The 25,478-nt window shown below is 53.1% G+C and overlaps 2 protein-coding genes across 5 annotated transcripts in view; one reads left to right on the top strand and one right to left on the bottom strand.

The window, feature by feature from the left end:
- Positions 1 to 205: 205 nt before the first annotated feature.
- On the top strand, positions 206 to 11,609 carry tecpr2 (tectonin beta-propeller repeat containing 2). Of its 3 annotated transcripts, none has more exons than XM_076027808.1 (27): positions 206 to 358; positions 1,101 to 1,277; positions 2,188 to 2,328; positions 2,555 to 2,683; positions 2,801 to 2,932; positions 3,024 to 3,181; positions 3,657 to 3,810; positions 4,154 to 4,306; positions 4,391 to 4,523; positions 4,625 to 4,803; positions 4,883 to 5,109; positions 5,302 to 5,511; positions 6,022 to 6,289; positions 6,375 to 6,599; positions 6,753 to 6,820; positions 6,997 to 7,112; positions 7,311 to 7,484; positions 7,687 to 7,867; positions 8,937 to 9,078; positions 9,150 to 9,375; positions 9,470 to 9,559; positions 9,660 to 9,757; positions 9,841 to 9,976; positions 10,279 to 10,427; positions 10,596 to 10,737; positions 10,815 to 10,964; positions 11,048 to 11,609. In XM_076027808.1, exons 2-27 carry the CDS (start codon positions 1,203 to 1,205, stop codon positions 11,188 to 11,190), a joined length of 3,999 nt encoding a protein of 1,332 aa, XP_075883923.1. In that variant the 5' UTR covers positions 206 to 358; positions 1,101 to 1,202; the 3' UTR covers positions 11,191 to 11,609. The 3 variants fall into 3 exon arrangements, with proteins under 3 accessions (XP_075883923.1, XP_075883922.1, XP_075883924.1); XM_076027807.1 differs by lacking the exon at positions 206 to 358 and adding an exon at positions 365 to 579; XM_076027809.1 differs by lacking the exons at positions 206 to 358; positions 10,279 to 10,427; positions 10,596 to 10,737; positions 10,815 to 10,964; positions 11,048 to 11,609 and adding exons at positions 365 to 579; positions 10,079 to 10,164 and having other exon boundaries at positions 9,841 to 10,036.
- A 1,185-nt stretch (positions 11,610 to 12,794) lies between these two features.
- hectd1 (HECT domain containing 1) overlaps positions 12,795 to 25,478 on the bottom strand; it is a 33,139-nt gene continuing 20,455 nt past the window's right edge. For both annotated transcript variants that reach the window (XM_076027800.1, XM_076027799.1), the window contains exons 26-44: positions 23,225 to 24,256; positions 22,222 to 22,440; positions 21,374 to 21,507; positions 21,129 to 21,285; positions 20,504 to 20,574; positions 20,194 to 20,345; positions 20,051 to 20,105; positions 19,056 to 19,284; positions 18,884 to 18,966; positions 18,068 to 18,195; positions 17,715 to 17,916; positions 17,394 to 17,531; positions 16,079 to 16,554; positions 15,623 to 15,781; positions 15,165 to 15,243; positions 14,916 to 15,009; positions 14,474 to 14,624; positions 13,933 to 14,077; positions 12,795 to 13,787 (exon numbers count right to left, since the gene is read on the bottom strand). In XM_076027800.1, the coding sequence (XP_075883915.1) occupies positions 13,650 to 13,787; positions 13,933 to 14,077; positions 14,474 to 14,624; positions 14,916 to 15,009; positions 15,165 to 15,243; positions 15,623 to 15,781; positions 16,079 to 16,554; positions 17,394 to 17,531; positions 17,715 to 17,916; positions 18,068 to 18,195; positions 18,884 to 18,966; positions 19,056 to 19,284; positions 20,051 to 20,105; positions 20,194 to 20,345; positions 20,504 to 20,574; positions 21,129 to 21,285; positions 21,374 to 21,507; positions 22,222 to 22,440; positions 23,225 to 24,256 (3,842 nt within the window). In that variant the 3' untranslated portion in view covers positions 12,795 to 13,649. The remainder of the gene's footprint in view (positions 13,788 to 13,932; positions 14,078 to 14,473; positions 14,625 to 14,915; positions 15,010 to 15,164; positions 15,244 to 15,622; positions 15,782 to 16,078; positions 16,555 to 17,393; positions 17,532 to 17,714; positions 17,917 to 18,067; positions 18,196 to 18,883; positions 18,967 to 19,055; positions 19,285 to 20,050; positions 20,106 to 20,193; positions 20,346 to 20,503; positions 20,575 to 21,128; positions 21,286 to 21,373; positions 21,508 to 22,221; positions 22,441 to 23,224; positions 24,257 to 25,478) is intronic.

Genomic DNA, 25,478 nt, shown 5'->3' on the forward strand with positions numbered 1-25,478 from the left:
AAGGTGGCGCCCTCTGCTGACTAGTGATTGAAATTCCTGCTCTTTTCAGAGAATCGGGTCTTTTGGCTCGGCTCACTAAAAAGAGTCGGTGTATCTTTTGGCTCGCAAGCGGCTCCTTACAATCGCCTCCCAAAATAATATTAAAATTCGGCTCTCTCAGTTCACTTCAGAGAGTCGGCTCTTAGAACCTGTTCATTCGCGAACCACACATCACTGCTACTGACGGACAGTGCCCCCCTCCGGTGGCGGATGTCACTGTCAGGGCAGCGGGCGATGTCATGTCCCCGCTCCGGCTCTTTAATGTCGCTCCGAGTTCAACATCTGCTCGGACATCCGGGGACTCTTCTTCTGCTGCACGGTCAGTGGTGACGTCACGACGAGCCGCTGACACTCCGTGTTGTTAGCGCCAGCTACTGATGCTAGTTAGCCGTAGCCCTAAACAGGACGCCGACGTGTTGTCGTTGTTGTTGTTGTTGCTGTTGTCATTGTGTTGTTGTGGTGGTGCCTGATGCTTCGCGGACCTCGCCGCACCGTCACGTCATGCGGACGCAGCGTCACAGAAAGCCGCCTGGAATAAGGGTAATTGTCTGTGTTTCCGGTGTCACACACACACACGCACGCACGCAGGTGTCGGTCTGCGTCACGTCGCTCAGCTGTTTCTTGTCATTCGGCGTCTGCTCAGAAAGGAAGGAAATAGTTGTTGATTGACGGCTGTGTGTTTGTTAGCTGGCCCTTTGTGACGGAGGAACCGGGCAAGACTCGAACTGGCAACCACACGGCCATTCTAAAATATCTATTGATGTCACGTGACATCCGTTTGGGTGCGAACGTATTAAGATCGCAGTGTGAGAGAGAATGTGAACCGTCACAGCGACGTGACACAGCATCTCCAGTGTGTGTGTGTGTGTGTGTGTGTGTGTTTACATAGACAGCCAAGTAATGGCCGGAAGTGAGGCCACCACGCCCCACAGCAATAAGAGCAGGTGAGCAGAGGTATTGGGTAGTGTCAGCTGACTGTGTGTGTGTGTGTGTGTGTGTGTGTGTGTGTGTGTGTGTGTGTGTGTGTGTGTGTGTGCGCGCGCGCCCGCCCCTCCCACCAGGACCAGTGTTGTGATGGAGTCCTGCTGAAGGACAGGAGCTGATTGGTGTTTCCAGCCGTGTTTTCCCCCGTCTCTCCAGTGGCGGCGCCGCCAGCCTCCAAGATGGCCGCCGCCCAGCCACCCGTCCTCCGAGAGTTCTGCCCGCTGCACTACCTGCTCAACGCCATCCCAGCCAAGGTGCACCACCAGCTGCTCCACCTGCTCCACCACACCCTCACCCCAGCGTCTAGCAGGGTCCATTCTCGTGCAGTGTTAATGTTTTAGTTTCCCTGCGATGATGATGATGATGATGATATCCTGAAGAATAACACAACTAAAATACTTTTAAATAGCATTAGTATGAGATTAAAAAAAATAAGAAAAAAAACGTCAAAGAAAATGAAAATTTGGTTGCAACTTTGCTTTGCTTCATTTTCCATTGACATTCCAGCAACGTGTTTCCTCCATAATATCCCAGGATAGATTGTTTCCTCCTATGAGGTGGCTCACCACAACACTGCATCCATCTGCTGCTGCTCCGCTACCCCCCTCTGACACACTGTAGAACCCAGTGTGGCCCCCCTGGTCTCGTGGTTATATTCTGATTATTTCCCTCCTCCAGCCTCGTACTCATCCGTCCATCAGCAGATGCTTCAAAACAACACTTAACCGGCGCCACCATCAGGCTCAGTGATGCATTCAGTATCCAGCATCCGCATAGAAGTGACATCATGAAAGAGCGATGATGTATTGAGATATATAACATTCATTTACAGCTGGACTTTATTGAACTGACCAACAGCAGCCACAAGACAAATTTGTTTCAGAAAGGAAGAAAATGAATAAATAATTAACACAAAGTTTCAGCAATTAGTTGCAAAAAGTGGTGCAAACACTCATCAAATCGATTCTGTGTAAGACACTAAAGTAACGGCTGATAATCTCAAACACATCAGAACATAAAATGTCATTATAATCCCATTCTTAAGCAGGAAATTTGAACGTAAAAAACAGACGGGTTTTATGGTAATTCGGGACCTTTTTTCGTGGTTCTATGGCGTATAGCTGCGTATCTCACCCACCAGGCCTTGGCCGTGTTCTCCTGCAGGTGCAGCGTGGCTTCAGGTCCGTCCTCATCTACCTGACGGCGTTGGACAGCAGCTCCGACTTCTTGGCAGTGGGCAGCAGCATCGGCATGCTGTACCTCTACTGCCGCCGCCTGGCACACATGAACAAGTACAGCCTGGAGGTCAGCACTTCTTCTCCTCTTTCTTCTTCTCCTTCTTGTTCTGTGGTGTCTGCTCGGCGGGCCTCAGCTGGGCTTCAGCTCACCTTTTCTACCTTCTTACAAAGTCACCTTTTTTTAATGAGTTCTGCCTGTGGTGCAGCTGAGAGCACTCTAACCATCAGTCAGTGGCAGAAGCATAAGAGAAATGGAAGTGTGTGTATGTGTGTGTGTGTGTGTGTGTGAGCAGGGGAAGAGTGATGCCATCACGGCGGTGAAGCTGCTCAGCTGCTTCGATGACCTGGTGGCGGTGGGGACGGCGTCGGGCCGAGTGGCCATCTTCCAGCTGGTGTCTCCACTTCCTGGTCGCAACAAGCAGGTGAGGTCAGAGGTCAGAGTGCAGTGATGTCATCAGCCTCATCGCCCTCGTCATCATCGTCCTGGTCCGGTTGACCTTGTTGACCCCCCCCCGCACCCCACTCTCTCTCTGGTGCAGCTGCGGCGCTTCGACGTGCTCTGCCTCCACCGAGGCTCCGTCACGTCTCTAGCGTGGAGCACCAACGGGATGAAGCTCTTCTCTGGAGACGACAAGGGACGGGTGGTCTTCTCCTCGCTGGACCTGGACCAGGTCAGGACCTTGTGCTGGTTCCCCTTGCTGAGATCCTTCTGCTGCTGCAAATCACCTCTCACAGTGTGTGTGTGTGTGTGTGTGCTGGCAGGGTGTGTGCAGGCCGGTGGTGCTGCTGGAGGAGGCCTCAGGTGTGGTTCAGATGGACTACAGCCACCAGGTGCTGCTGGTGTCCACCCAGCAGAGGGCACTGCTCTACTGCACCCAGAAGCAGGAAGTTCATCAACTGGGCAGCAAACCTCGCAAGAGGTAAAACCAGTTGGCCAGTCAGCCAGTCAGTCAGCCAGTCAGCCAGACAGCCAGTCAGTTAACCAGTCAGCCAGTCAGTCAGCCAGTCAGTCAGTCAACCAGCCAGACAACCAGTCAGTCAGCCAGTCAGTCAACCAGTCAGTCAGTCAGTCAACCAGCCAGACAACCAGTCAGTCAGCCAGTCAGTCAGCCAGTCAGTCAACCAGTCAGTCAACCAGTCAGTCAGCCAGTCAGTCAGTCAGTCAGTGTGAGGACACAGGAACCTCCTCTTGAAGTCACATGACCTTCCCTCCAGCAGGGGGCAGCAAAATTCAGTCAGGAGCCCAGTGGCTTCATCAGACCTGCCGCTGCTGTGTGTGTGTGTGTGTGTGTGTGTGTGTGTGTGTGTGTGTGTGTGTGTGTGTGTGTGTGTGTGTGTGTGTGTGCGCTTCAGTCCAGTCCTCTGCAGTAACTCTCTGTGGTCTGTGGGTGGCAGCAGCGGGAGGTTTGGTGCCTGCTTCCTGCCGGCGCTGTGCAAGCAGAGCGACCTGCAGGTTCTGGCAGCTCGGCCCGGACTCAGACTGTGGAGGGCCGACGTCAGGGGCCACGTGGACCAGACCAGGCTGCTGAAGACGCTCTTCAGCCAGCAGGTAGAGGAAGAGGAGGAAGAGGAGGAGAAGAAGTGTCGCTCATGCTGTTTCTCATGTTGTCTATAGCTGCGTTTCCATGACCTCTAGAATTGCGCAGAACCTGAATATGGCAACAAAAAACGATAATCAGTTCTATAATAAACTAGAACATCTGTACAATAACAAACAGCTGAACTTGGAAAAACCTCTCAACTATGGCTAAAAGGTGTTGACGCTCTCATGAGGTTTTCCACACGTATCCATGTGGAGGAATATCACAAAAGCACATTAACGCGTTCTCCATAGCTGCCTTTCCACGCTCGGCGCCCCCTGGTGGCTGAACCACTGTGTGTCCCTCTCCCAGGTGCCTCAGCTGGAGGTGTTTCCTCGGGCGGGGGCGGTGGGAGCGTACCGCCCCCCGGAGGCCCAGCTGGGGCTGCTCAGCTGCTTCCTGCGAGACGGCTGGTTGGTCAGTTGGAACGAGTACAGCGTCTACGTCGTGGACTGGGTCAACGAGGTAGGAGAGAACCATCGCCGCTCGCAGATGGTCCTCCTCGGGTGTCTGGTTAGAGTTGTGCGACTGCTGTCGTCCTCCCTCCAGGTGTTGGTGGGAGCCCTGGAGAGCAGTGGAGACATCGTGTCGGTGTCCTGCTGCGACAACGAGATCTTCGTCCTGAAGGGAGACCGAGACGTCATCCGGCTGTCCGACAGTCCTGAGGGGCTGACCTCCGACTGTGAGCACGCTGCTTCCCCCTGCTGGCCTCCTCCTGCACTGCTGAGTAGTTACACTCACACCAACCTGGACACTCCCATCCCTCTCTCTCCCTCTCTGTAGTGTCTCAGCTCTCTGTGCGCCTGGCCACGCCCACTTTCCTCCCACCAGTGGGCTCAGTGGAAACAGCTCAGCCAATCAGAACCATGGCCATCATCGTGGAAGGCGGGACTAAAGAGGATGGGGGAGGAGCTTGGAAGAGGAGCAGTGAGGCTGGCGGGGGAGAAGCCGAGGAGGAGGAGGTGAGTGGTGACCTGGTGACCTGGTGATCTGGTGATCTGGTGAACTGGTGACTCGCTGATCTACTGATCCTTCTCTCAGGGTGTCCAGGTGATGGAGCAGACGTCCGTCCGCTCTGGCTCGCGGAGCCGCAGCAGCTCCGTCACTTCCTGGGACGGTGTCCATGGAAACGCCACCTCCAGCCCTTCCTCTCATGAGCAAAGCTCAGTGCGCTACAGTGCCCCCTTGTGTCACGGGGAGATGCAGCAGGAGCTGGTGGTGAAAGCTGTGAGGGTGAAAAAGAAGAAGAGGAGGAGTCGACGAGGCAAGTAGTCAGACAGACAGACAGACAGTCAGTCAGTCAGTCAGACAGACAAACAGACAGGTTGACAGACAGTCGTATAGACGGACGGACAGACAGACTGGTTGACAGACAGTCAGACAGTCGTATAGACGGACGGACAGACAGACAGGTTGACAGTCAGACAGGCTGGCTGATGGTTGTTGTGTCCCACAGACAGCGGCAGCAGCTTCCTGTCAGAGAGCAGCTGCTCAGACTCCATGTTTGTAGTCCAAGACGGCAGCTGCAGTGACGGAGGGAGTGGAACTCCTCTGAGTGATCGAGCATCACTCGTCTGTCTCGACCTGCACAACCTGGACTCCCCAGACCAAGACCAGGGCCAGGGCCAGGACCAGGACCAGGACCAGGACGTGCAGACAAAGACTCAGGGGTCAGTAGCTGAGCAACCAGCTCACGTTTCTCTGTCTTTATGACGAGATGAAGTCAGAGCACAGCGCCACCTAGCATCCCACTAACCCAGCATGGGCAAACTACGGCCCGTGGGCCACATGCGGCCTGTTAAACTTTTTAATCCGGCCCTACGAACTTGAAGAAATGATATTAACAGCCAGTCATCAAACATCAGTCATCAAACAGCTGTATTTTAATAAAGAGCTCAACAGCGTGGTGGTCCAGGATGGTTCTGGATGGTTCTGGATGGTTCTAGATGGTTCTTAGAGCTCAACAGCATGGTGGTCCAGGATGGTCCAGGATGGTTCTAGATGGTCCGGGATGGTTCTAGATGGTTCTTAGAGCTAAACACCGTGGGGCTTTAAAGACACTGATTTTTTTTGTAATGCTTTTGTTCACTTTCAATTGACACTAAAACACTAAAACACTCCATCCATCTGCTGCTGCTCCGCTACCCCCCTCTGGCCCCACCACTGCTCTTCCTCTCCAGATCCGTCCTCCCCCCAGGGTCTCTGCCCCTGCAGGGGGACCCAGCTGACCTCGGACCGGCTCGAGGTCCCAGCGGGTCCGAGGCAGACCCGGTCCCCTTGACCCCCAACGTGGACCTTCTGCTGGAGTGCAATTTTGCTTACATGCACAGAGGCGAGGATGATGATGATGATGAAGATGGACAGGAGACACAGCTCTTCCAGGACCCAGAGGACGAGTTTCTGAGCCCTCTGATTGGACCAGAAGAGGAGGAGGAGGAGGAGGAGGAGGTGGGGAGCTTCTCCTCCTGGTGTGTTTGAGAGAACTTGAGCCAAAATGCCTCAATCTTTGTGTTTCCTCTGTGTTGACAATTAGCCCAATGAGCCGGTGCCCCCTGTTGGCCCGGATGACCACATGTTTTACTCCACCATTTCCACACTGGAGAGAGAAGCAAGTGTGGTTTCCAGTGATGAGGAGGGAGACATCTACCGCCTCACTGCTCCCCCTGCTGGCGGTGGAGAGGACTTGACTCATCGAGCAGACAAGACGATGACAGAGCGACAGCTGGACCAGGAGACGGACTCACACAAAGCTGACCAGGTGAGACCTGCTCCAAACCAGCCAGACACAAGATAAACACACAAACAAGGATTGTGCATCTAGCAGCAGTATGTATGTGTAACAGCGACGCACACAAACACTGTAGTGTGTATTGAACAGTTGGACACTCAGAGTTGTGTTGTGTTGCTGCAGCTGTCAGAGAGCTGGATGGGATACTCAGGACCCGGCTGTGGGATTCTGAGTCTTCAGGTGACAGACAGGTGAGCACTCAGCCCTTAGCCGGACCATCGGCTGGACCATCGGCAGGACCACCAGCTGGACCATCGGCTGGACCATCAGCAGGACCACCAGCTGGACCATCGGCTGGACCATCGGCTGGACCATTAGCTGTCTCACTGCTGCTTGTTGTATCTCTCTCTCTCTCTCTCTCTCTCAGACACATCTGGTGTCTGGACTTCAAAGGAGGCCTGTTCTGCAGCACTCTGCCTGACACAGGACTCACCTGGCAGCGCTTTGAGGACAACGTCCACCAAGTGGCGCTGTCGCCTTCAGGTGAGAGAGAGAGAGACAGAGAGAGAGAGAGAGAGAGAGAGACAGACAGAGAGAGAGAGAGAGAGCAAGACAGAGAGAGAAAGAGAGAGACAGAGAGACAGGCAGACAGACAGACAGACAGACAGACAGACAGACAGAGAGAGAGAGAGGTCAGCTGGCTGCTAATGGCTAACGGCGGCTAACCATCACCATCACCAGGTAACCTGCTGTGGAAGGTGGAGCAGAAGACCATGACGGCGTTTGCGTGTGCCAAGGTGTCGGTGAAGGGCAGGCGCCACTGGTACAAGGCGGTGGAGCATAGCAGCTACGTGGCTCTGAGCGACGACTCGGCCTGGATCATCAGGACCAACGGCGACCTCTACCTGCAGACAGGTAACCAGGTCCAGTCCCACCACTCCCACTGACCCCCATCACACCACTGCACTGTCAGTGTGGCAGCCAGGAGAGCACAGGGGTCAAACTCTGGCCCGCAGTCCCGCCCCACCACTCGACATTCGGGCCTCCAGATTCCAGAATGTTTTGATGTGATACAAAACATCCGTTTGTACACATATTTTAATTATTAATTCCTCAGGTCTGAGCGTGGAGCGGCCGTGCGCCCGCTCCGTCAAGGTGGACTGCCCCTGTGTGTTTGGCCAGGTGTGTGTGCGAGGGGGCGTGGTCTGGGCGCTCAGCGAGCACAAGGCTCTGTTCTACCGAGAGGGAGTCACCAGCTTCTGCAGCGAGGGCGAGGGCTGGAAGTACGACACCGTCAGGTCAGCAGGGAGCCTGCACTGCACCACTGCACCACTGCACCACTGTAGACTAGACCACTGTCATGGTGTCAGGAGAGCATTGAAACAGCTGCAGCTCCACTTCTTACCAGAACAAAGAGATCAGAGTGTAAAGCTTCCATCACCGCTAGAGTTGCACCAAACCTCAATATAGCAACAAAAACTGGAGCTGGAAACCAATCAACCAGGAGGAACCATCCTGACAGCCTCGGCTCTCTGGAGGCTCCACTGGAGGCTCCACTGGAGGCTCCACTGGAGGCTCCACTGGAGGCACCACTGGAGGCTCCACTGGAGGCACCACTGGAGGCTCCACTGGAGGCTCCACTGGAGGCACCACTGGAGGCACCACTGGAGGCTCCACTGGAGGCTCCACTGGAGGCTGCACTGGAGGCACCACTGGAGGCTGCACTGGAGGCTCCACTGGAGGCTCCACTGGAGGCTCCACTGGAGGCTCCACTGGAGGCACCACTGGAGGCACCACTGGAGGCTCCACTGGAGGCTCCACTGGAGGCTGCACTGGAGGCACCACTGGAGGCTGCACTGGAGGCTCCACTGGAGGCTCCACTGGAGGCTGCACTGGAGGCTCCACTGGAGGCTCCACTGGAGGCTCCACTGGAGGCACCACTGGAGGCACCACTGGAGGCACCACTGGAGGCACCACTGGAGGCTCCACTGGAGGCACCACTGGAGGCACCACTGGAGGCTCCACTGGAGGCTGCACTGGAGGCTGCACTGGAGGCACCACTGGAGGCTGCACTGGAGGCTGCACTGGAGGCTGCACTGGAGGCTGCACTGGAGGCTCCACTCGAGGCACCACTGGAGGCACCACTGGAGGCTCCACTGGAGGCTCCACTGGAGGCACCACTGGAGGCTGCACTGGAGGCTGCACTGGGTTCTGATTCAAAATGTTGAACTTTTAATCATGCAAAGCTCACCGAGTTGCCTTGTGTATGAAATTCACTGCTGTGTGTGTGTGTGTGTGTGTGTGTGTGTGTGTGTGTGTGTGTGTGTGTGTGTGTGTGTGTGTGTGTGTGTGTGTGTGTGTCTCCAGTGAGGCCCAGGGTCTGGAGCTGATGTGTGTGGCCCTGGCCGAGGGCGGGACGTCCTGGGCACTGGATTCCAGTGGTGGTCTGTGGTTCAGGACGGGGGTGCGACCCTCCCGACCGCAGGGGGATGACGACCACTGGTGGCAGGTGGGCGGAGTCTGAGTGAGGGGCGGGGTCTCACTGCCAGGTGGGCTCACTCCGTCTCTCTCTCTCTCCAGATCAGTATCTCGGACTACGTGGTGTTCGACCAGGGCAGCCTGTTCCAGACGCTGCTGCAGGCGACGCAGAGCGTGGCCTCGGCCAGCAGGGGGCCGGTTGAGCGGGTGGTGGCCTTCCTGTCCCAGCACTCCCAGTGCCAGCCCAGCCTGGTCAGCTCCAACTGCACTGGAGTCTGGGTGGCCTCGGGCCGGAACCAGCTGCACCTGGCCAGGGGCAGCCTCATAGGTCAGCAGCATAGAGGCAGTGCAGTGCAGTGCAGTGCAGGAGTAGCTCTGTCGTGACTCTGACAGCCGCGGCTGCTTCTTGTGCACCTTCTCAGGAACCTTCTGGCAGAACGTGGTCCCTCGAGGAACCGTGTCGGCCACCAGGTGGAGCTTCATCACTGCATCAGCTGTGCCTCACAGAGAAGGTTCGACTCCAGCACACCTCACACACACACACACACACACACGCACACCTGTGTGCCAACCTGTGGCCACGCCCACCTCACCTGTGCGTCACGTGTTCAGGTTCCTTCCTGTGGTTGGCTCAGAGCCGGAAGGACCTCTTCTGCGTGTGGGACCAGGATGGCGAGCTGCGGCCTTCCTCCGTCCCCCTCCCTCCTGAGGTGACCTCACCTGTCTGACCTCACCTGTCTGACTGACGCTGTCTGTGTCTGACGGCAACGTTCACCTGCCTGCCTGTTGCCAGGTGGAGCTGACTCACCTGTCTGCGTGTCGGGACGCTCTGTGGGGTTTGGACCTTCAGGGCAGAGTCAGTATCCGGCCGCTGTCTCCGTCCTGCCCCGCTGGCCTCCACTGGACCCCCCTGGACCTCAGCCAGCTGGGTAGGTACCGGGTCACCGGGTACCGGCTGAGATTGCTGAGGCTTTCTGGAGGTCATGTAACTGGTGCATATCCAGTAGAACCTGGAGCAGATCCAGTAGAACCTGGAGCAGATCCAGTAGAACCTGGAGCAGCTTGTCCAGTCTGATGTTCAGTGTCAGGAGGACATTCTGTCGCCAGGGAATGCTGCTGCGCTGGTTCCCGTTGAGGTGACCTGCAGCTGGAAGCTGCTGATCAGGTGACTGATGATGTCAGGATGAACACCTGAACACTGTGCTGACCCCAGGGGGCGTGTCCTCTGCAGGAAGCGTGCGATTGGTCAGCGTCAGCTGCGGCAGCCAGAACGTCTGGGCCGTGGACGGCCGGGGACTGGTCTACTTCCGGGTCGGGACTCAACCGTTGAACCCCAGCATGATGCTGCCGGCCTGGATCCACATAGAGCCACCTGCGCAGGTGGGCCCCGCCCCCTCCTGCCAATAAATAGATATACAATACATAGATACATGTGTTTACAGTGTATATGACTGAATAACCCAAATAAGATCAATAGCTAATAGCTGCTCCAGCTGTGTCGGTAAGCAGTGTGTGTGTGTGTGTCGGTGCGTGTGTGTGTGTGTGCAGCCTGTGGGGGTGCAGCTGGTCTCGGTCCAGACCAGCCCCAACGACCGGCTGCTGTGGGCCCTGGACAACAGGGGAGGAGTCTACGTCAGGACTGGACTCAGCCACCAGATGCCAGTGGGGACCGACTGGGAGCCAGTGCCAGGTAGAGCCACTAGGGAAGGGTCACTGGGGTAAGTGGGGGTCAGGGGTCAGCCAGATCCTCACCTGTGGGTCCTTCAGGTCTGGCTGTCAGCCACCTGGTGCTGAGCTCCAGGACGGTGTGGGTGCGCTGCCCCAACGGAGAGGTCGCCCGACGCTACGGAGTCAGCGAACGCAACCCTGCTGGAGACTACTGGAAGAAGATCCCTGGGAGCGCCCACTGGCTCACTGGTGAGACCGGAGGAGACACTGGGGGGTCTGGACTGGTCCGTCTGTCCGTCTGTCTCACCCGTCCGTCTGTCTCTCTGTTCTAGCGACGCCCGACGACGACTTGTGGGCGGTGACTCCCATTGGTGGACTGTCCCGTCGCTTGACCAAGCTCCTCCCACAGACCCAGCCAAGCTCCGCCCCCTCCCACACTGGAGACGACGTGGACGACGAATGGGAACTGCTTTGAGCTGTGACATCAGCGCGATGTCACAGCGTTCTTCACCGGAGCACTTTAACCCTCGGAGGGGCCGGCCGGCCGTCCGGCCAGTCGGAACCAGTTTGAACTGGCTCAGAACCGGTTCAGACTGGCTCCTCTCTGTCTCAGTTGACTTTGCTGGTTCTGCTCTGGTTTCCAGTCTGGACTCCCACTGGTTCTCTGTTTTAGAGGGACGTCTGTTGGCGCTGAGCTAACGGCTGAAGGGATGTTGTCAGCAGTGATTCCAGTGTTGTTTGATCGGTCACTGGAGCCCCCTGCTGGTTCCTGTTGATGGACCTTTGTCTTTCTAACTTGTTGTGCTGCTTGTTGACGAGTTCACTGCTTCTGACCAGTAAGATTAAATTCACCTGGTACCTGACACCTAATAAACACTGAACCACTTTGACCAATAGGGGTCTAAAAATCGTGTGCCTCTTTTTTTTACTTGTTTAAAGTCACAATGATTGTCATGAAATTTGCAGAGCTACGGTGCAGGAGCTCTGCGTTGCATCATTGAACGTGAGAGGATTTTAGTAGTGGAGTTACTTTGAGCAGTGGTCACATGACTACGGAAGCGGATTAGGGCCACAGGATTTCTTTCTAGTTTCCATTTCGAGTTTGAAGTTGAAATTTCATGAATAAAGACGAAGTAAACAGGAAACTGGCAAAAACAAACTCACTCCATATTTCAACTTTAATCTCGAAATTTCAACTTCATACTTGATATTTTGATTTTAATCACAAAATTTCACTTTTTTTTATACTTTCTCGAAATGGAAACTTGAAAAAAAAAAGTTTCTCAATTTTTTTTTCTCTTGTGGCTCTAATCCTCTTCTACAGGTATGATTGACGGATGGATGGATAGAAGTTCATTGATCCCCAATGACGACTATTTCCCTCTGATGTGTAACCACGTTTAAAAACCAACATCCAACTATTGACTGTGGCAACACCTTGTGGTTATGTGCTGCATCGACAGGCGCGGTGTGAAACAGATGCTCAAGTTGTTTGCATTTATTATTGCAGCGAGAATTTGTTTACACCAGGCGCAGGCAAACTACGACCTGGGGGCCATATGCGCTTCAGAGACTCTGATTTGGTTGCAACTTTGCTTTGCTTCATTTTCCATTGACATTACAGCAACGTGTTTCCTCCATAATATCCCAGGTTTGATTGTTTCCTCCTATGAGGTGGCTCACCAGAACACTGCATCCATCTTGCTGCTGCTCCGCTACCCCCCCGGGGGGTAACAAACATGTATCTCAATCTGTGTGTGTGTGTAATCAATTTGCAAAATAATTTTGCTATGACATCTACTACATCATTTCTGTGCGTCTGTATGCGAAACTAAAAAATATTGCAAAAGAAGCATTTTTCTGTCTGTCTGTCCACTCTGCTGTTGCTTTAAGCAGCAGCAACAGTAACATTAGCGCTTCAGAGTGCAACACTGATGATTCCACTGCACTGCCAGTGGTGATTATGACTGCTTGTATTATCTTGGAACAAAGACCGCAGAAAAGCTACGAAATGGCGACACCTCATGGCTTTAAGTGGAACTACATGACTTTTCGACAAAGACCAGAGACTCGAGATCGTCGTCTTCTTCATACTTTGCAAACATTTTAATGATTTTTTTTTTTTCCTTTCGGAGCATACACATTTGAAAATATCTGTTTACCTCAAACTGCAACTCGAGTTAAATAATTGTTTATAATATACAAAGAAAATACAAGGAGAGCAGAGCGTCAACACCACTTTTCTTCTTCGTTCTTCTCTTCAGAGATGAAACTTCGCGCTCCACCAGTGTTTCTGTCTTTACAGCGTTATTTTGTTAAGACGACACCAAATCACGACCTCTGACCTTTGACATCTACAGCCGGCCAGGGTCACGACCCCACAAACCCTCCCCCCCACCCCCAAAAAAAATAACAGTCGCTCGTGCGCGCGCGCACTCTCACACACACACAGAAAACAAAATGCAATAAAAGAGACGGCCGGAGGGACGGAGGGAGGAACGCACAGACTGCAGAGAAGCTGGGGGTCAAACCAGGCACTAAACTCAATACAAACACAAAGTTGGTGGTGGGGTGGGGGCCCACACACACACACACACACACACACACACACACACACACACACACACACACACACACACACACACACACACAGGCGGAGCAGCGGCTCAGCTGGGTGACCGAGACGACGGAGGAAGGGGGGTGGGGGGAGGGGGGGGGGTGGTGGAGGAGGAGGAGGTGAAGATGTGAACTTGTCTGGAGTTCAATCCTCCTTCCTGTTGCTGCCCACCACCACCACCACCAGCAGGAGGTGCTGCTCAGCCAGGCTGTCTGCTGGGTGATCTGTCGCTTGGCGTGATTAATGGCGGCGGGAGCATCTGTCTGTCTGTCTGTGCAGCAGCAGCAGCAGCAGCAGCAGCAGCAGCAGCAGCAGTGTCAGTTGAGGTGGAAGCCCTTCTCCATGGTGGCGGCCAGCAGACGCTCCCTCATGATGTCCTCAGAGGAATATTCTGGAAGCTTCAGGTAGTGGACACAGGTGTTGACTGACGGGTAGCTGGAGTCAGTGGCATCCACCTGAGCAGGAGGAGGAGCAGGAGGACAATCAATGGATCCGACAGTTACTTCCATAGTGACTGACTGCTGCTTCATCAGTGCTGCCTCAGTGTTTTGTTGCTCTTGTGCTGAAACGCTGCAACGCTCAGACTGCCTCCCCTCTTACCTTCCTGACGATGGTGAGGCGGGGGTGCAGGTTGGCCAGGCCACCAGGGGGCAGCGTGGAGCAGCCAGTGGTGAACTGCAGGAAGGCCTTCCGCTCGTCACATGACATCCCACACAAGACCCTCACGAAGCGCAGGAAGCCAGGACTGGAGGGGGGCGGGGCCAGAGGGTGAGAAACAGCCGTCATTGGATGAAAAGTGAGAAAAGTTCATTTCCAAACACAAACCACAGTGACCAGTAGAATGGGCCTTTAAAGCAGCGTTTCTCAACGGGTGGGTTGCGGCCCACTTGGGGTCATGGATTTGTGGGATGAAGGGATTTTAAAATATTAATGGAGGAAATGTGGCCATTTATATTTCAACAGCTCAGCTCAACGTCAGTCATCAGTGACTCAGCTGCACTGCTGAGTTCATAACCATCACTACCATGATGTCAAACATCTACACTAACTTCTAACCAACGGTGAGTCAACGTGTCTGATGCTCCATCTACTGTGCTGGTGTTGGAGCGCCACCACCAGGAGCATTAAGACACTGCAGTACCTGTCTCTGGTGTAACCCAGCTTTGGTTCAGTGTAGTTGATGACATCATCAGCTGTCCAGGAGGGTGACTGGTTCCCACACAGGATCATCTGGACCTCCTTGTGACTGAAGGAGCTCAGCTTCTCCATGGGAAAGACGCGGTTGAAGCCCTCTGCAGGAAGTCAAAGGAACTGCTGTTAGACCTTGAAATCAACCATTAAACAAGGAAGAATTGCTCTGAAACTGTGACACAATATTTGCTGCCGAGTCCTCTGAAGTCAGACCAGTCAAGTTCAAACACTCAGTGAGGTCAAAGGTCAAACTGGGACAAACTCCAGCTCCAACATTGACATCGATTGAACTGATCTTCCTGATTTCTTTATCATCCTGAAGCTTTCTAGTGCTGTGCTGGTTCTCAATGTGAGTCTACAGCAGGTGAGTGAGTGTCAGTGGGTGGAGTCACCTCTGAAGGCCTCCATCTGCTTCTGGATGCCAGTGTGCATACAGAAGTCAAACATCAACTCCACGTACTCCTCTGCATTCTCCATAGTCACCATCTACACACACACACACACACACAAGTCAGGAAACAAATTAAATACACATTATATCCACACAATGTTTAAAATGTTAAAAAATTTAAAACAAACAATGAATGCTAAGGTGTCTGACTGCTGTGTGAGGTGTGTGTGAGGTGTGATGACGACCGTACCTCATCGTCGCCGTTTGGCTTGAGGTCCACGGCAGAGAAGCCGTGCACTTTGGACGAGGGGCAGAACTGGAAGTTGAGTCTGGAAGGAAGCAGAGAAGAAGAGTTGAAGGAAGCCAAGCTGCAGTGTTTATTCCAGAAGATCAGAGTGCAGTGAACAGCCGCTTCCTCTGTCTGCCTGCACTTCCTGCCACACTGCAGGGTCTGCTGGGTTTGATTTTAGTGGCACTGCTGCTGCACAACATTGTGTTTCCTGATTGGAGCTGAAAAACACATTATTACACACCCTGCTGTGGCTACACCAGGGTGTGTGTGTGTGTGTGTGTGTGTGTGTGTGTGTGTGTGTGTGTGTGGCGAGGTCTCTGTCTTCCTACAGTGTTTTAACCTCATAGCGCAAACTTGAAGCTGTAATGCATGATTTGAGCCACTACAGGTCAGATTGCAGGGTGGAGGTGCAGTACCCGAGGTCCTCGATGCTCAGTGGAGGTCCAGAGCCCAGCGGGTTCCTCAGCATCAGCTCCTGCAGTCTGGTGTTCTTCTCATCTTCAGACAAACTCTTGCTGGCCAGAATCTGCCTCCTCTTCCCCGCCAGCTCCTTCAGCTCCTTCAGGAATCTGGCCCTGCAGGAGGAGGAGCAGAGGGAGGTGAGGGAGGTGGAGATGTCATGCAGACCACTGCTTCTCAACTGGTGCAGTTTCACCACCGACATCTGTTCTCCTCATCACGACGTCGCCCCCGGGTCTGAACCGTGCGGTCCAAACATTTGTGCCATTAAAAGGATCCTGAGTTAAAGCATTATTCACACACACACACACACACACACACACACACACACACACACACACACACACACACACACACACACACACACACACACACACACACACACACACACACACACACACACACACACACACCTGTGAGGGTTGACCAGCTGGAAGTCGTCCCAGGTGAGGATGCCGTGGTACCAGGCCGGGGGTTTGGGCTTGGGGGGGTCCATGATGAACTCGGACTTGGAGTCCTCGTCGAAGCTGCCCACCGAGTAGGTCTCCTGGCTCTCCTCGGTGGAGGCCTCCGAGTGCACCTCGGACAGCAGCAGCAGCGGCTGCAGGTGCGAGTCCAGGCCCTGCGGGGAGCTGCGCGACTGGTACAGCAGCTTGCTCATGTTGGACTTGATGTCGCCCATGCAGAGCAGCTTGAAGAAGGGCTGCGAGATGGGCAGGTCCACCAGCCGGTTGTCCTGGATGCACTTGGCCAGGAAGACGCCCAGGAAGTGGAAGAGCTTGGTGATTCGCTCCAGCTCCTCGCTGTCCTGGGGGAACGGCGCTGCAAACAGGCCGCACGAGCGCTGCACGTAGAAGCCCGGAGGCTTCAGACCACCGCCCAGGTCCACCTGGACCAGCACACACAGGAGCAGGGATGAGGACTCGTGGAGCCGGCTACCGTTCAAAACCTTTTAATGTCTGTGAAGGATCTCCAGGTCATCTTCAAGTAGAAGGTTCTGGTGATCATGAAGACGCTTCTTCACGTGTGATGTTTCAGTAGAATCAACACCTCATTGATAATCAACACCTGATGGAAAATCACCACCTTGCTCATCACCCTGAGTGCCACCAGCACCTCCTGGTGGTTTGACAACACAAACCTGCTTTCAGCAGTGAAGAAGCCTTTGGGTTGAGAGGAGAAACCTCTTCAAGATCACCAGAACCACTGCAGTTGACCCAACTGAACCTCCTACTTTTTTGATACAACGCCAATTTTAATGGCGGTTTCAGAGAAGCAGATGTTTTTAAAACCGATCTGAGCGCCAACCAAACATCACCGCACAAAGCTCTGCTTCCATTTCACTGCTGAGTTCAATCAGGACTTCAGCTTTGTTGTTTTCCTTTGCACAAATGTTGGACTTCGTTTTATTCTGAGCCACCTTCATGACTCCAACGTCATCAAAAGTTCTGCCAGTGTCTTTAGTTTATGTCTATAATGTGAAAGCCAATCACCAGCCACTTTGGATCCTGACACGCCTTTGCTAATGATTATTGGCTTTTGATTGGAATCTGGCACCCAAAGTTGATTGATTTTTCAATTTAAAATATTCGGGACGATCAAGACATTTCGGTCTGGACTTCAAATGTACTGAACTCGGGTTGCGGGTTGTAAAATGAAGCTGTGAGTCGTCTGCAGAGTGCAGTGAGCCAGTGCTTCATGCAGTGAGCCGGTGCTTTGATCAGGTACCTGACGCGACTCGTCGTCCGGGAAGTCGTCGTCACACAGCCAGATGCCCAGCGAGGTCCTCTGGAACTCTGCAGCCACCAAGGCGTAGAACTCCAGGGTGGGACCCAGGCCGGTTCCCTCCTCACCCTGGAACTCCACCTGAACCAGAAACCAGGCATCAAGTCAACATCAGTGTAGACCAGTGCTTCTCCACTGGTGGAGTCTCAGGACCCACATTGGGGTCGCGACCCACCAGTTGAGAAACACTAATGTAGGTCATTTTACTAGCAGACTTCCATCTACTGTGACAGGTTGGAACCTGCTGATGCTCGGTCCACTTGCCTCCAGCACCGACTTCCTGTCAGCGTGCAGCTGCATGACCGACTCCGCCCACTCCATCATGGCCTCCCCGCGAGGAACCTTGACCCGCTCGTGTTTGAGGCGGCCAACTCTGAACTCCCCCGGGTCGTCCCGCCGCACCGTGGTGGAGGGACGCGAGCGCTCCATGGTGGCCTCCCGTCGGTTCTGGAGCCACACGATGGCCCTGCGGACAGCCAGAGGCACCGGCGCCATTAAGCTTTCGTTCTGAGCGTCAACGCGACGCCGGGCAAAAAGCGGCGTTGTGTTGCGATATCGGGACGTCCCGGGCCAGAGCTCGGAACCCCCCCGCCCCTCTCCCCACTCCCGACACTGACCTGGAGGCTCCGAACGCCGTGCAGGTGAAGTAGAGCTGTCTGGTCTCAAAGGGGATGAGGAAGGGACACTTGGAGGTGAGCTGTTCACACCAGTCTGGCAGAGCTCCGCTGGCCAAGGCCAGAGGCTCCTGAGGAGGAACACAGTGCAATCACCACCAGTGTACCAACACAGCGCTGGGCACCACTCAGGTACTAAAGGTACATGTGTGTAAGATTAGGCTCAATTTATCATTTTTATGTTGGTCAAAGTTTAACATACTGCCCATAAATACACAAATTAAAGCATATAATTGCAGTACAACAAAAGGCACATAGGCTGAACACTAGGGGGCGTCCTCAAATAAACCAACCAAGAAGAAGAAGGTGGAGCAGGTGTCCAGGTTTGGGTGCACAGGGCCACTGTAGTTCACTGGCAAGCTCAGGAGAGGGAGGGCGAGTGAAAGACGCTGCAATCTAAAATGTCACCACTTGATGTCACCGTTTCTTCTTCAAACGCAATTATTTACAGTTACTTTCTACTGAAGTGGAGCCATTAGACTCTGTGGCACAATGCCAGTCAGTCAGTCAGTGTCTGTAGTTCAGGCCTCTATGATGTGAAAGCCAATGATCAACCACCAACCATCTTCACACACGCATGGCAAATGATTACTGGCTGGCAGACGATGACATTTACTTAAGTGGCAACTAAAGGGAGCATGAAAAAGGAGTTGTTGGTCGGTGCTACAATTGTATGGTAGTTTGGTACCCAGTTCAAACCAGACAACTACCAGAAATCTACCCAAGAATCAAACATTGGTGAGAAGTGGGCAAACTCACCTCAATCTGCTGCAGGATCTTGGTGGTAATCTTCTTACTGGTGAATTCCTCCGGAGACGCGTTGAACTGCAGATCGTCAAAGTCTGGAAGTCAAACACAAACGCTTTGAAAAGACACGTTGGAAGCATCAAAGCAGGTGAGAAGCTGCTGGGCTGCACTGGAGAGCGCTTGCCTTCCTGCAGGGTGCGAGGGTTGGCCGACCAGTCCCCTCCGATGATGTAGAGGATGCGCAGAAGCTGCAGGACGTCCTCCACGCCGCAGGCGTTCTGACAGCAGCCCGCCTTGGCCTGCGCCACCTCTCTGGCCACGCCCAGGATCTCACTGCTCTGATTGGCCGAGAGCGAGCTCGGGCTGAGACCACCAGAGCGGCCGCCCATGCTCACACTGTGCTCACACACGTCCTGGAGGAGGAGGAGGAGAAAAAGGAGGAGGAGGAGCAGAAGGCAGGTGAGGGTGTGACAGGAAGTTTGGAAAGTGGTTTCAATCCTGATCATTCAGAACTGGAGCTGAATTTACAGATGATTTGAAATGAAAATGTTGCAGTGTTTGAACGCTGATCTTTAACAATTAGAGAAAGGACAATAAGGTCAAGGTTTTGTCTTTGATTAAGATGCTGTGTAGAAACTCAGTGTGCAAAGCTGAGTGACAGAAACACAAGACAAACTGTGGCAAAAGGTTTTCACACAGCCTTGACTTTTGACTCAATGCCAATGACTGTCAGAATCCTTGGTGGAGGATGAGTGGTGTATCAAAGGGTTTGGCTGCATCAGAGAAACTAAATGGAAATGATTTGGCTGCTTATTGTCCACAATAACAGGGCAGTGCAGTCCTAGGACTGTGGACACGTTACAGGTGACGTATATCAAACATTGAGTTGTGAGCTGGAGCACAGCAGCAGCATCACCAGGGTGAATGTTGGTGGCTGCACCACAGTAACCTGCACTAGGAGACTGAAGACTCATTCTTTGCACAATACAGTAACATCAGAAAATACAAACTGTGCATCTCCTCCAGAAGCTTCTTCCACTGCTCTTGGTGCTTTCGGCTGTGTTGCCATTGTACGATGTCAACATCTCTTTATATTACCGAGCCCTCAGCAAAAGTATTCAGCACCGACTAATAACAGCATCACTTTCCAACAAATCAGTCCTGGAAATGGTGACCTACCATCTTTCCACTCTCCTTCTCTTTGTCAGAGTCCTTCAGCTCTCTGTACATGATCCTGCAGTGCAGGGAGAGAACACTGAGTGAGGCCAGTGAAGCAGACAGTGGAGAATCTCTGCCACGGGGAGCTGCTAGAGAGCTCTTACGTGTACGTGGGCTCCCAGATGCGCCGCAGTTTATCTGTCTTCACGGCACCGTTGCAGGAGAGCTGCAGCAGCCGTTGGACGTAGTAGAAGATGGTGGACTTGTAGTTGGACAGAGGAAGCTCCACCTCCCGGCTCGTTCCCAGCCCGGCCACCTACAACCACGACACATTTTTATCATGGCCACATCCGGGGAAAAAGTTTCAACCGTCACCGCTGAAGAACAATCGCAGCGACACCGTCCAAACTTTGCAAGTCAATGTTTGAAAGTGAATAAATGGAAATGTTTTCTCCAAGGTTGTGGTCGTCTCACCTTCAGGGTGAGGGACAGGTGCGGAGAAGGAGCACACTCCACTTCCTCCTGGACCTCCGAGCGAGGCGTTCCTGACACACGGACACAAAGGCCTTCATTCCATTCATTAATGCATTACAACACAACCACACCCCCATTTAATACCCATTCTAAATAAATAAATAAATGATATATACATATAAATATATATGTGTGTGTGTGTTTATGAAAATACTATTATTATTTTCATAACTACAGCACTATTGCTTCTATATATTATACGACATCCATCCATCTTCAACAGCCTCTTCTTCCTCAACTCAGGGTTGAGTTGCTGGAGCCGCTCAGATATACAGATAGATAATGTAGTAATAATACATTCATAATGAAATATTATTTTCAGTGCCATTGATGTCATGTTTGGTTGACTTCTTATCATTCAGCACAGACTCAACATTAAGCTTAATTTCTCTCCAATCATTTGTGCATTTTATTCTCATTACTGAATTGCAGCAGAAATATGTTTTGTTCTACCTACAATATTACATTTTAAATTTTTTTTTTTTAAATATTAATTTAAAATGCATGTAAAAACTAGCGGCTTGAGTGCAGAGGAAGTGACTGGGTGTGCGGGTGTGTGAGTTACCTGGTGGAGGTATTTCCAGGTCGGTAGTCTGCTGGACATTGGTTCTTCCTGGCCGAGGGTCAAACGCAGGCACCAGGGCAGAGAACTGTCTCTTCAGGACAAAGTCATCGTCCCAAGTCCTCCTGCGACCTCCTTTGGTCTCGTACTCCTCCTCCTCCTGCAGGATGGAGACAGGTGACGCGCTCGTCCACACCTGCCGACGCCCTCCATGGAAAAACAATGCAAAAATAGCAGAGCTGCATTACCAGGACCTCCTCGTACTCCTGGTCCTCCTGATTGTCATCTTCGTTCTCGTCGTCGTCGTCGTCCGGCTCTGGGAGGTCTTCTTCATCGTCCAGCTCTGCCAGCAGCGTGTTGGCGCGACAGCTGTCCAGAAAGTCTGGGCGTCGTGAAGGAAAACGGGAAATACGATTCAATATAAATATTGCAAACATAGTTAATATCCTGACGGCTGAAGATTAAAGTCGGCCAATGTTGTCTACAGGCCTAAATAAAAAAAGTCACAAAGCCAATGAGTGATATCTCAACACAATCCTGCTCCCCTCAATGTCACATTTTAAACTTCACTTCTCCCTCTCAACTCTACACCACTGAGAGGGAATCCAATGACTTGAAGACATCTCCAGGACAGTGGTCCACTACTGCTACTCTCCACCATTTCAACCACGCAGCCGCACTTGTGCAAGTAAGCTGATTAAAACATTGTGTAGTCAGTCAGTTGTGTCCCAGTGTGGAGCAATGTGCCATTATAAATCACCCACTAGAGTTTCAATGACACACTTGAAATTTATTCTCTGTGTCTTTCAATTGAGTTCATTCGTCCTCTTCATCTGACTGTCTGTTGCACATCTGCTTTGGTTGGTTGTTGTGTACAAAGATTGATTGGAATGTTATGCAACGACTGCAACTACCGTGGTTTATTTTTTTGTACCTGTTTTTTTGGTGCTGCAAGAGTGCAGTTTCCCAATTTGGGATCAATAAAGTCCATCTATCTATCCGTCTATCCCATTGGAGATGTTGCCTCTCAATGTGTGTGTGTGTGTGTGTGTGTGTGTGTGTGTGTGTGTGTGTGTGTGTGTGTGTGTGTGTTCACCATAGAGGGAGAACTCTGCCTCCTGACCGGTGTCACTCTCGCTGGAGGTGGACGTCAGGCTGGTGGTCAGCGTGTTGCTGAGCAGCTGGCCCACTGACAGCCCAGTGGTGGCTGTGGCTACGTTATTGCTGCTGGTGACGATGGAGGTGGACATGGTAACAGTGGAGGTGGTGCCAGTGGTGGTGAGGTTGGGGAAGCTCTGGGCACCCATCAGAGAAGCTGCAAACCAAGCACAACATGAAATAAGAGTTAGTTTGAGGCAGGGAAGCCTGACCATGAGTTACAATCTCCATGGACCAGTAAGGCTCCCAGTGCTCCCAGTTAGCTGCCATCCTGCACCAGCATATTTCTAGGGAAGCCTGCAGTGGCCAATCCAGCTGCCTGACAGCAGAGCGTGGGTGGATGGGTGGGTGGATGGATGGATGGATGGATGGATGATGGGTGGTGGGTGGATGGATGGATGGATGGATGGATGGGTGGCTATGGATGGGTGGATGGGTGGCTATGGATGGGTGGATGGATGGCTATGCATGGGTGGATGGATGGGTGGATGGGTGGCTATGCATGGGTGGATGGGTAGCTATGCATGGGTGGATGGATGGATGATGGGTGGCTATGGATGGGTGGATGTATGGCTATGGATGGGTGGATGTATGGCTATGCATGGGTGGATGGGTGGGTGGGTGGATGATGGATGGATGGGTGGCTGGATGATGGATGTATGGATGATGGGTGGATGGATGGCTGGGTGGATGGATGGCTATGGATGGATGGTGGATAGATGGAGGTGTTAGTTAATGTGTTTTTGCAGCAGGCTGGGTTTTCATTATGTGAGGCGTTCCTTATATCTGTGTGCAGAACTTGGTGTTGCATGGTCCTGTGCTTGATAAAGCAGGTTTGATTTGCTGTGACTTAGTATCAGTTGTGATTGTGGCTCTTGTGCCCACAGACGGCTGAGCCTGGACGGAAGCTGCAGGTGTTGGGAGCAAGCGCGAGTTCGTACTTGCTGTGCTGAGGACGTTCCTGCCCAGCGTGTTGGTGTTGTTGTCGCTGCTGCTGCGGCTCAGGTTCATGTTGTTGGTGGCGTTGGTGCGCGACATGTTGGGCGCGCGACGCACAAACGACTCCATGAGGCTGGCCTCCCGCGACGACAGGTTGGGCACGCTGGCGCTGGAGCTCATGGGGGCGCCGGCGGCCAGCAGCGAGCTGACCGACAGGCGGGCGCCGGCGGCCGAGCACAGGGGGCGCTGGGGGGGCGCGTCCTTGCCCGACGACTCCGACACAGAGCTGACGTCCGGCGAGCTCACGCTCACCAGGCCCATGGAGATGGCGGCGGGGTCGGAGGTCGCGGCGGGGTCCTTGCTCCGCGCCGCCGCCTCCTCCTCCTCCTCCCGGTCGTCGGGGGGCGCCGGCGTGTCGGCCGTGAGCGTCCCGGAGCTGGAGGCCGAGCCGCTCTCCGACAGCACCACGATGGGCTCCGGCTGCTCGGCGGCGACCCCGGCCGTGACCCCGGCGACCCCCTGGTCCAGCAGCAGCAGCCCCTCGCTCCTCCTCTCCAGCCGCAGGCCCACCGAGGAGGAGCTGAGGCTCAGGTCCGAGGAGGAGGCCAGGCTGCAGACGGAGCTGCTGCTGCCCTTCCTGCTGGAGGAGCTGGCTCCGCCCCCCAGCGAGGAGGTGGCCCCGCCCCCCAGCGACGTGGCCCCGCCCTTGTCGGGACAGTTATTTTTCACCAGGCTACACCACGACTGCGGCTGCTGCTGGGAGGAGGAGGAGGAGGAGGAGGCCAGGCAGGTGGAGGAGGAGGTGGTGGTAGTGGTGGTGGTGGTGGAGGCGCCGCCAGCCGCCGGCGTCAAGGAGGAGGAGGAGGAGGAGGAGGAGGCGGGGCCTGAAACAGTGGATGAGACAGGTTTGGGTGACGGCGCTGTGGCAGCCGACTCAGGGTCGTACCCTGGCGCCAACCGCAGGTCAAACTTCCCCTCTGCACCCATACGGTAAGAGTTTGAGCCGCCAGCGTCCCAGGTTACATCAATCCAGCCTGGATGGACAGACAGAGAGGGAGAGAGAGAGAGAGATAGGAGGGAGACGGACGGATGGATGTCAGAGACCCGGCAGAGAGACAGACAGAGAGAGAGAGAGACGAGTAAAAGGCAGACAGACAGACGGCAAAGGAGGAGCAGCGGCGGCAGCAGCGGCGGCAGCAGCAGCGGCGGCAGCAGCAGCAGCGGCGGCAGCAGCAGCAGCAGCAGCAGCACTCCACTCTGGACTCTCGTCAGATTGGAATTAAGAAGCTTCTTTTTCCTTCCTCACTCGAGTTGATTTTGTTTCTTTAAATTCATTTAGACTTCCTGCTTCTCTACTGCACCACCTGTTGCTGTCATTATGTAGTTTTCCTCAATGTGGAGAAATAAAGGCATTCTAAAACTGGATATTTTGTTTAAACTGTTTTTTAAAAGAATTAATAGGGTCATTAAAAATTCTATCTCGACCAGGTGGTGGGAAAACCTTTTGACTGGTGGTTTATTATGGGATGTGTAGAAAACGTGTTGCTTTAGTGTCAATGTAAAATAAAGCAAACCAAGGTTGCAACCAAATCAGTGTCTTTGAAGGCCCACCAGGGTGTTTAGCTCTTAGAACCACCCAGACCCACCAGGGTGTTGAGCTCTTTATTGAAATGACTGAGGAAGATTCCACAGAGGAAATGCAGCTGTTTGATGACTGACTGACTATTAATATCACTTCTCCAAGTTTGGCGGGCCAGATTACAAAGTTGAACAGGCCCGCATATGGCCCCTGGGCCGTAGTTTGCCCCGCCTTGTAAAATGAGCTGTTGTTGACGTCCAAACAGTGTTGAACTACATTTAACTTGCTCATATTAAACCTTGACTGCACCCAATATTATTTTCTATTGACTCAATGAATAAATAAATAAATAAATAAGTGTGTCTCAGTAATTAGAATAACTGTGTGAGTTTTTCAGTACATCAGGGTGTTGAATAAAACTTCTCAGGATTTTAAACCTGTCAGTGTCATTAATACAAATAACCTGCGAGTGATTTGACAAAGTCTGCACTGAGGATGATGATGACGAGGTTATCAATGTAAAGGCTTAGGGTAGCAGTGTCTCAATATGAATCATCAGATTTTTAACTTGAGCGTCCTTCATAAGGTTTCTGTAGAGGAAATGTCAGTGTATCAAAAACATAATCACGGCGGCCGCCACCAACTTTCATGGTGTTGTTTTTTGTTCTTTGAAACTT

The sequence above is a fragment of the Nelusetta ayraudi genome, unplaced genomic scaffold (genome assembly GCF_046127955.1).
Source record: "Nelusetta ayraudi isolate G7.1 ecotype Tasmania unplaced genomic scaffold, CSIRO-AGI_Nayr_v1 ptg000021l, whole genome shotgun sequence".
In the NCBI taxonomy this organism is placed as follows: Eukaryota; Metazoa; Chordata; class Actinopteri; order Tetraodontiformes; family Monacanthidae; genus Nelusetta; species Nelusetta ayraudi.